General features: G+C 33.2%; 1 protein-coding gene across 1 annotated transcript; it reads left to right on the plus strand.

The window, feature by feature from the left end:
* Positions 1 to 492: 492 nt before the first annotated feature.
* On the plus strand, positions 493 to 9841 carry LOC108379559 (calcitonin gene-related peptide type 1 receptor-like; the record flags this gene model as incomplete). The annotated part of the gene is made up of 8 exons (XM_017635913.1): positions 493 to 583; positions 979 to 1070; positions 1237 to 1363; positions 1665 to 1766; positions 6930 to 7048; positions 7840 to 7913; positions 8343 to 8449; positions 8934 to 9841. Coding segments are annotated over 8 exons (985 nt in total), but the record flags the coding sequence as incomplete, so codon positions are not given.
* Between the last annotated feature and the right edge of the window lie 1313 nt (positions 9842 to 11154).

An 11154-nucleotide genomic window follows, 5' to 3' on the forward strand; every position in this document is an offset into this window, starting at 1 on the left:
CCTAATGTACATATGTACATACACATGAACTTGGAAATCAAGGAAAGAAAAAACACGTTCTTGGTTGAGAATCACAAACTCATAAAATATTAAGAACAAACACAAAAAGGATTTGGAAATTCTATGAATATTTATGAGAAATAAAATAAAATAAATATAATATTTGTGAAAAATTAAGAAATATATATAAGTATATAACTGGAAAAATAGAGTAAGTGACAATTTTTTCGAAATTTTCTATTTGATGAAGAAATGCTTAGACAATCTCTGTAGATGTATTGCTACATCAAAAGGACAATTTTAAGTATCAGTGCAAAATGCTGCAAAATTACAAAAAGAAGTTTCAAATTTTATCGTTTTTTTTCAATCAATATTCTTACACTATTTCTTCTTCTTGCTCATTGCACTTTATACTTGCTTCTTTCGTCGGTCTCTTTCTATCTAAATTTGCTTTATACTATATCTCTTTCAACATTTTTTTTTCTATTTCAGCTGTTTGGAGAACGGCACCTGGTATCATCATCCTGTCAGTGGACGCGAGTGGTCCAACTACACAAATTGCATTGACTATGATGACTTAGAGGTAAGTATATGTTAAGCGATAAGTAGTTTACGGAGGTTGAGATTCCGAGGCTAGAAAGGAGAATATTAATTTACACTTTCAGCTATTTACATATGTATGAATTCTCAATTAGAGGATTCTTGCCTTTAGGAAGGAGAATTCTTTATGTGGGCCTGATTTGAGTATATCATCAACTTATTCTCATAAAAAAATTTCTTCATACATCAGTTGAGAATTGCACATTTATACTCAGTAGGTGAATGAAATAATTAGCAGGCAGCAAAACTTGCGCTTTTTACCAAGACTTTAAAATTTTAAATACAACTTAATTCAGAACTTGGATTTTTCTCAAAATGATGTTGTTATACACGCATTTCTATCATCCTTCCACATTTCTTTTTATTTCTCATCAACAGTTTCGCAGCTTTGTAAATGAGTTATACGTGAAAGGATATGCTGTCTCCTTAACCGCCTTGGTGCTCTCACTTATCATATTCCTTGGCTTCAAGTAAGTATTCAGCAGGTGCAGGAAACTCTTAAACAAATATCAGCACGTCATTTATGCAATTTATTCACTGCCGGCGTGTAAAAAGTTCTAACACAGCCATACATGTACATATTTTCTTTCTCGGTCTCGGCTATTTACTCCTCATTTAATATGCATAAACGCATAGATCCTTACGCTGCACACGCATACGCATACACGTACATTTATTCGCCTCATTGGCATTCACTTGCATCGCTTGGATACTTTGGTACAAATTAGTGGTCGAGCAACCGGATTTAATAGGCAATAATCCGGTGAGTAACAATTGGGGTAAAGGGAGCATAAACTAGATTAAGTTCATTTGCAAGTGAGTGTGTGTTTGTGTTGTGGTGCAATGATGTGGCAAGCAACTGATACAAAACATAAGCTTATCAAAGTTTATCTAGTAATAGTTCAATGTGTGTATGTATGTGCGTTCTGTGTGGTTGTAGTAGTGCGTTTATGTAGAGCTAATAATTATTATTAATATTGTATTTACTAGATATTCTAATTTCATGTGCGTATATTTATTGATTTTCTGAAATTCTCGCATTTTCCTTCCCTGCCCCAACACAGCCCTGGTGCATTTTGCTACACTTCGTCGTACACTATTTCATGCTGGTCAATTATTTCTGGATGTTTTGTGAGGGGCTGCACTTACATTTAGTGCTGGTAGTGGTGAGTTCAACAATTCTAAATTACATACTTATACATGTACATACAGTTGTCCACAAAATAATAGGAGTACGATATTTTGACCAATTTTAGACTATTTCTCTTTTGTTTATTTAATATTTATTATTTTTTTATAAANTGTACATACAGTTGTCCACAAAATAATAGGAGTACGATATTTTTACCAAGTTTAGACTATTTCTCTTTTGTTTATTTAATATTTATTATTTTTTTATAAAATTCTAGCTGGTTATACAACAAACACCATATATGTAAATTAAGATTTCAAACTTTGTACAAAAATTATAAAAATGTCTTTAGAAGAAATTGTGGTATGCAGTTTTGTGGCACTCCTTGAACCTTAGGGAGTACTAAGTATTTACAATGGACGCGATTTTTGTAGGGGTATACATAGCATCACAAATTGGATCACAAATTTGTGTTTTTTTCTGTTCCACGGATGGCCCTATCTATACTCCATGCAGAATCGCTCGCTGGTTTCGAAAATCGCGTTATTTTTTTATTCTACGCATAAGTTTTCGAGATATTTTTAACCGGATGTGCATTACTTTCCTATAGAACTGATAGTTTCTGAGAAATTTATTAACCATTACCGTTTTTTATTTTTTGGTGAAAAAAGGAAATAAATGAAACTTTGACGGGAAATGAAGCAAATCGATGGATAAATAAAGAATGTTGCCGCATTTTCATTTGACTGCTCATTACTTCTTTATTTATTCATCGATTTTCTTCATTAGTAACTTGATTTTTTTGATACAGAACAGGCTTTAACATAAATGCGAAAAAATACGCAGAATCTGTTATTTCTAAAGTTTTCTATTGTTAAAGTTTATTTTTTTTCCATTTTTTATCCCAAAAAAAACACAAACTCTGGATGATTAATTAATTTGTCAGACTGTCAGACCTATCGAAAAGTGATGTACATACGGTTCATGGAGAATTTCGTTAGCTTTCGTTAAACGTATTTCATATTAGGCTTGTTAAATTGGTTCGTAAGATACATACATGTACGTGGGTAAGTGAAACCACTTTTTGTTTTATGCTGAATACCGGTAAATTGAAAATATCTCGAAAACTTATATATAAAATAAAAAATTAACTATATTTTCAGAATCAGCGAAAAATTCTATATAGGAATTCGATAGTTGCATCCGTTGAACATTTTTGCTCTAAACCAGTGCTATTAACAACATACACACATAGCTTTACTAAAGGTAAATTTGCCATCTCAATTCAGCGCTCCGAACCCCCACTCCCGTAAGCGTCGGCTTTGGATTTTTGATTCATAAAGATTATTAAAAGTTGATTGCTCGTGTTATGCAAGCCGGAAGTGCACACATAAAAAAAACACGGGCAAACGCTTACATATGTATAAAACATGCACAAGCACACATGCTAAAACTCTATGCGCAAAGAAGTACGTGAGCGATTTTCCATGCATACATGCACATGCATACCCTGCAGGAAACGGTTATAGCTAACTTATAACTACCCAGCAGTCCATTAGTTATAACTTTTTATTAATTATTTCCTTAGACCGTAACTAACTACTTTTGAAGAGCTTTGGCAGCAAAATAGTGAGAACTGGTTTCCTTTGCATTAGATGTCAACTAACTTGTAGCTAACTACTTTTGTACATAAACTATCAATAAAAAAAAATTTAATTTTTTAATTTTTTTATATCTACTTTTTTAACATTACATATCGACTGCTGAGTGGAAGATCGACCTATCTCGGCAGCCAGTTCGAAAACGCCCTATCTCAAAAAACATTTCAAGAACGCCCTATTTCAGAATTTTATTGAAAAACACCCTATCTCAGAATTCTGTTCAAAAACGCCCTATCTTACTTCAAAATGTATTAAAAATGTGCTGATATAGGGCATTTTTGATCGATATTTGAATTCGATCAGACATAACATCAAAATGCTAATATAAAATGTCGACCTTTATTTTATTTGTCCTGAATTCGAAAAAGAATCTGCGCAGTACAGAAAAAAGTGTATTGAAAGCAATCTTTGTATGAGGATATCTAAATAGAAACTTGTAAAAAAAACATACTTACTCCCGACAACGTCTGCATGACTACTGCATGTCTTTACAACTCACTTTAAGTTAGTTATGTAATAGCCAATTAAAAGTTAGTTAAAAAAGCTAACTAGAAGTTGGTTATTTGAAACAATTGATAATTTTTTTTCTGCAGGGTATGTATGTACATTCCCTGTAGTGAAAAGCTGAACCAGTATGCACAAATTCCAGTTCATGAACTATTATTTAATGATAAAAGTCATACCAGTTCATTATGAACCATAATTATACCAGTTCCTCATAGAAAAAAGTAAACCAGTTGGTAGAAATTCTAGTTAGAAAACTGGTATTTAATTGAGAAGTCAAACCAGATTGTCATGGACTATAATTGTACCAGTTCTCCGCAGTGAAATGCCAAACCAGCCAGTATAAATACTAGGTCATTAACTAGTATGTGCCAAAGCGACGGCCTACCATTTCGGCGATTTCGAAGAACTTATGCGATTAGCGACGTCTGTCTTTTAATAGGCACAACAAAACTAAAATGCGGTTAATTGCTTTCATCGCAAATGTCGGCTGTGGCGTCGAGTGAAGACTACCGATTCTGGTTCAGAGATCTCTGGTTCGAGTGCGCGTGTAGGTTGTTAGAGTAAAGTAAGTGTAAATTAATTTAAATAATTATTTCAATTTAAATATAAAATAAAAGTTGAACATAAATTTAGTTTGATTTGGAGAAAACCTAAATACTTAAATACCGTAAAAATGAAAATAAATAATTTTTTTCTTTTTAAAACAATAAATTTAAAAATTACACAAGAGATATAAATGAAAAAAAAAAACAAAATAAAATTAAAAAAGATTCTCACCATGAGATTCGAACTCAGATCTCTTGATTTGGCATGCCAAAGCTTTACTCTGTCGACCATTGCCACTGTTGCAGCGCCCCGAGCAAAATGACATGCTTATGCTTTTCACGGGGGATGAAGAGGCAGTCTATCTCGTTAACTAGAATGATGCGACTAGTATTTCTACTGGTAGTGTGCTGATGCAGGAGCGGACAATTGGCAATTCCTATCACACCGCCATGTTAAAAATACCAGTCGCTAACATTGAAAAAGGATACAACGTGAACTAGTTGGGCTGAAACGCAAACTAGTAGCATTCTGGTTCACAACTGGTAGCTTTCCCTGCAGGGTTACCACTCATTGCTGTGCATGACTACTTGAGGGAAAAGGTACGTATGTAGTTGCTTGGCATACGCCTGTATGTATGCAACGTTCAAAGTAGAAAAGTTTGATTAGCATTGAGTGCCGCGTTGCCAAAGTTGCAAAAGTGTATAAAAATAGAACAGCAAATGTGAAAAATTAAAAGTAAAATTCAGTGAACTACACACGATTTTAACCACATATTTAAATGCAAGCCAAACAGGCGCTTAATAGGCGAAAAAAATATTTGTCTTTTTATCATTCATGAGAATGGCAAGTTGGTGTGTTACATTATAGAAATGAAAGTTGTAAAAAATATATGCAAGGAACGCACCCAGGTGCAAAAAACAAATGTTTTAGATTTTTTTCGGGTTGTTGGAAAAACTTCGATGCATCGAAAATATCGTTGTTTTGATTCGATGCATCGAAAATTTTCCACTCGATGTATAAATAGTCGATGTATCGATGCTTCGATGTTTTTTTTAAAAACTGACATCTCTTGTATATTGAACCGTCATGCCAGTTTTTCAATTGTACAAAAAAGAGATGTGACGTTGACCACAAAATTGAAATGGCTCCAAAAAGTTCCGTTAGAAACATAATTCGCTCAGTTGCAGTAATTTATTTTAAATTTCGATGTATGCCCTTCGATGCAACGAAAAATGTCCGTGTACATTTCGATCCATCGAATCAAAGAAAAACATCGATGTATTTTTGCCACAGACATCCCTAGGCACAATGGCGGCCAGAGGAAGTAATCGAACTGGAAGCTTACTTTCCACAATGCTCTTCAGTGTAAATTTTCGGATTAGTACATATCAGCAGACTGAGGTTTTTATTTAGTGAAACAATTTTATTTTTATTTTTTAATTCATGAAAAGATTTTCAATAAACATCTTCAAAACTGTTTATGCAGACGTATTCTTAAAATTCTGAAATTTGAAATTTTTGTATAGAAAATGGTAGGAAAATACCAAACACCAAATACTCAACATTCGATTTAATCGATTTATCGATCATCTATGTACTCGTTATAAATATTTAAAATCTAAATTGTTATTAAGTAATCGTTGATTTTGATATTGATATCGTTATCGACATATTGTTTATATCTTTATCATTGTTTGTGTTAATTTTGATTTATCGTTATTCATACCTAACATCATCATTTTTATCAATATCATTACCGATATTTCGATCTTTCATACGTTATTTCTATTATTATATTTAGTTTCGAGTACTATTTTTTACTCTAATAATATTTTAATCCTTATTAATGTCCGGTATGATTTTTTTTCGTCGATATCATTATCGATATTTTGTGCGTCATATTTATTTTTATCTACATTTTTATAGTTAATCGTTATTGGTATTATTATTGTTATCGCTCCCGACTGTAGATACCTTATTCGTTAACTTTTTATTATTATTACCATGATTTATCATTATCGGTGTGATTATTTTTATTGGCATCCTTGTTCAAAGTTTATTCGTTATCTTCATTTTGAGCAATATTTTTATAAAGATTTGCTATCTCTATCGATAAAATATTTTTTATCGATATCATATTCCATATTTTTCTTACTTTTAATTATCACTTTTAGCATATTTCGTGGCTATTGTTACTGGAAATATGTTTTTTTCAATAATATTATCGAGTTTTTATTGGCAATTTTTATTATTTACATTGTTATTGAAGTTACTTGTTATCGATTCGATTACTTTTATCGATATATTTATCAAATTTTATTGGTTACTTTTTTCAGTAAGTAACTCTGTACTTTTAGTTTTTTCTGTACGATTATTCATTATATTTGCTGTTATCGTTTTTTAACGTTATCGACATAAATATCAGCTGTTTTTTTTATATATTTTTTGGACACTTTCCTTCTCTCTCTCTCCCCCTCTTCCAGGTCTTCGTGAAGGACACTATAGTGATGCGCTGGTTTAAACTGTTTGCCTGGATGTCACCGATACTTTTCTTGTTGGCTTATGGTGTAGCACGATTCTTTCATCCAGACGACAATGTACAGTAAGTTTTTATTTTATCAATACATACCTTTTAATAATATGTGCAAAACATTTATCGACGGAACAATTGGCAACCTAAATCATGCAATTTTCAGGAGTTTTTCGTTTTTTTTTTTATTTTGTTCTCGGAGCCTTTCGGGTTTGTGGCAATTATTCGGGACTTTTTAAGAACCTTCGGCACTCCTCTATATATTTTTTTCTTTTTCAGTGTTACTCGAATTTATTTTTATTAATTTTGAGGTTTTTCGAGATGTGTGCATAATTTTTTCCGATTTTTTCACAAATTCCGGAAGCTTTTTGAAACTATTCATAAAATTTTAGGTATATTCTGGTCCTTTTCACCACTTTTCGGGAATTTTGGGATTTTTTTTTTTTTTGTTGTTTAGCGGTCCCATATAGTTTCATCGATATTTTCGGGATTTTTTCCCCCTTTGTCGAGATCTATTGACACCTATCGGATATTTTTTGTTTTGGTTATCGGGGTTTATCGAAGCTTTTCGGCACTTTACGAGCTTTTACGGGATAATTTTTTAGGTATTTTAAAATTTTCCCGGATTCTTTGTTGTTTTAGAGACATTAAGAGATTTTCTAGACTCTTTGATATTCATTGAAATTTTCCGTACTCTATTAGAATATTTTAAGACTTTTAAGAATTTTTCCCGTATTTTCGGCCCTTTTGCAGATTTTGTTATTTGTTTGGGCTTTTTTGATTTTTAATTTTATTAAAACGTTAGGCCTTTATTTTTACATACTAATCGTAGAAATCTCCGCTTACTCTCTGTTCATTTTCAGCTGCTGGATGGATGATAGTCTGCTGTTGTGGATTTTATCTGTACCCATTTGCGCTTCGCTCCTGGCCAGTTTTGGTAAGAAAAAAAAAATTGCCTTTTTTATTACAAGCTTTTATTTAACTTCACTTGTATGTATGCATGTATGTATGTACTTTGTATGTCCTGAACTTTGCAGTCAATATTTAACATACTTCCCGATGAGCTACACACTTGACAGATATCGCTATAAAAATTATGTCAATATGCTGCAACGAACTTTACAGTGGACTTTATTTTGACTATGACTACGAGCCAATCACTTTAATCCTATTTTTAGCTAATTTAAAAAAGTTTAATTAGATCAAGTTAGGGAACTTCCTAATCTTCTAATCTAATTATTTTATACTTTTTAGTTCTTGTTGTAATAAAAGCGTGTTTTTAGTTTTTTAACTATAATTTTATTTATTTTTCATCACCACTTTGTTATTATGCGATAAAAGAAATCTTACCATAAATTTTTTGCAGTCTTTCTCATCAACGTCTTGCGCGTTATTGTACGCAAATTGCATCCACAATCAGCGCAACCAGCACCATTGGCCATAAGAAAAGCAGTACGAGCCACAATAATATTGGTAAGTTGAATGAAGAAATGAATTGAAGAAACATACATACATACATGCATATGTACGTATGTAGGTACACAGACAAATATTGCATACACAAAGACATTCGAAAATAATCCAACCAATAGAAAAGTTGTCAGAAAAACAACTGACACATGCATTCAGAAGCGCTGCAAAGAAATCACTCAAACAAAGTGACTAAACAAATCACTCAAGTGACAAAAACTTTTGTGATTGCATACAGTTTACTTTCGAGCTGTGAGTTCGCGACATTCAGACTACATATTGACTATTTAAAAATTAATTTTTTTTTAGTGGCTGCTTATTCGACCCTTCAGATCATTTTGAACTTTCTTCCATAGCCAAACTGGATATTCTCGTTGAGTGATATGTTAATGAACATTAATTTTATGTACAAGTATATACTCGTTCTCTCAAGCTTATTCAGTTCAGTGTAAAACTAACCTTTCTTTCTTTATCTCTTCCTTTACAGATTCCCCTTTTTGGTTTGCAACACTTCCTCCTTCCTTATCGACCGGATACTGGCACTCCACTGGAACGCTTCTATCAAATACTGTCCGTGATCTTGGTGAGCCTACAAGGATTTGTGGTTTCGTTTCTCTTTTGTTTCGCCAATCATGATGTGACATTTGCCATACGCAGTCTCTTAAATCGCCTAATGCCCGGACTGGTCTCACCGCCGCCGCCAGGCACACACACTGGACAGATGGCCACCACAACGCCGAGTCGAGAGTTGGGAGTGTAAGGAGTTAGAAAATTCGAGAGAAGAGCAAGTAAAGCTTGGAAATACTACTGAGCGGGAAATGATTTTTATTATGGTCGCAAACTTTAAAGTGAAAATTGATTAGGAAGTGCGTTTCAAGTGAAGGTACAAATTTTTTCAAATAATATTGGTAGTTTTCCAAAAAAAAAACATTTATAAGAGACCAAAAATAATTTCAAATACCAAGAAAAAATATATTTATTTTATATTAAGCACAAAAACTGTTCCAGAGGGTCAAACCAACTATTCAAATAAACTATTTACATTTATTTTAAAGCAGGGACCACACGATTTGTACATTTGTACAAATTTGTATATTTTGACAGTCACAGAGTGGTGTTGTCTAGAAATAATGAGTTCAGCTCAATAACAACTTTCCAAAGAACAGCAATCTGTAACTGTGAAAATGTACAAATCTGTATAAATGTACAAATCGTGTGATCCCTGCTTTAAACTCTCAATTACATACAGTTATTGATGTATAACAGATAATAAAGCTTTTAAATGTATAAAAACCTATGTAAAAACATTACAGGTCGAGAAATATCAGAGAAACCAATGTAGTATTAAAAATACATATAGCAGCCAATAAAAATTAAATACATGCATATATGAACTGTCAGACAGCAAAAATTATGGTTTTATTAGTAAAAAGTGGAATTTATATTCAAGGTAAGTTTAAAATACCTGAAAACTTCTTAAAAACTCGTATAAAATCATTGAAATGGACTTCCGCTTAATAACATTTCACTGCACTGTTAACAAACAGAGCACTGCTACTAAAATGTTAACCACCTCCAACAGTTTTAAAGCCACCTCAAGCTATGCGACAACAGATGTCGCTGCTAGACTGCGAATGCGCCGCGTTTTGTGTCGGCAAAATTATCAATTTCTACCAGGCGACCATAAATCAGCAGCAAGGTGCCGCCTGGCACAAAAAGCGCTATAACTCGGCCAATTATGGACCGATTTTAGTGTCATGGGTATCATATGAAAGGGCATTGCTTAGCGCTGCTTCCCGTGACATTCGCTAGGTTATACGCCTAAAAGCAGACCTTCCATTTTGGAAAAACCATTCCAGAGCTGCCCTTTACGGCAAAATCACTGTGATCTATAAATTTGTTCAACAAGTTTTATATATTTTCGAAAAGGTCGAGAAATTTGACGTCTTTCAAGACTAAAACGAAAAATATCGGCCTATAAAAATTATCGAAATGATAGAAGTGAATATGCCCGTGCAGACCACTTTTTGAATAATTTTAATTTTTTAATGGCACGATTTTTGAAAAATTCAAAACTGGTTTCGAATATCCAAACCGTCGCAGAATCAAGTCCAATTTACAAAAATTCCAGTTTTGTTCGAAAAAAAACAAATTAGTTAAAAGGTATCGATTTTTCCCGCTGGGGTGGTTGATCAACTCACCCATCGACTTTTCAAAAACACAAATAGACCACTGTTACTAAAATGTTAGCCACCTCGAACAGTTTTAAAGCCACCTAAAGCTATGCGACAACAGATGTCGCTGCTGGACTGCGAATGCGCCGCGCCTTGTCGGCAAAATTCTCAATTTCTACCAGGCGACCATAAATCAGCAGCAAGGTGCCGCCTGGCACAAAAATCGCTATAACTCGGCCAGTTGTGGACCGATTTTAGTGTTATGGGTATCATGTGAAAGGGCATTGATTAGCGCTGCTTCCCGTGACATTCGCTAGGTTTTACGCCCAAAAGCAGACCTTTCATTTTAGAAAAACCATTCCAGAGCTGCCCTTTACGGCAAAAACACAGTGATTTATATATTTTTTCAACCATTTTTTTTATATTTTCTCACAGCTCGTGAATTTTCACGTCATTTATGATAAAAACTAAAAATATCGAAATTATAGTAGTGGATACGCCCCTCCAAACGGCTTTTTGAATAATTTTAATTTT

This window comes from Rhagoletis zephyria, unplaced genomic scaffold, assembly GCF_001687245.7.
Source record: "Rhagoletis zephyria isolate East Lansing unplaced genomic scaffold, Rhagoletis_zephyria_1.1 Rzeph_scaffold_16667, whole genome shotgun sequence".
In the NCBI taxonomy this organism is placed as follows: domain Eukaryota; kingdom Metazoa; phylum Arthropoda; class Insecta; order Diptera; family Tephritidae; genus Rhagoletis; species Rhagoletis zephyria.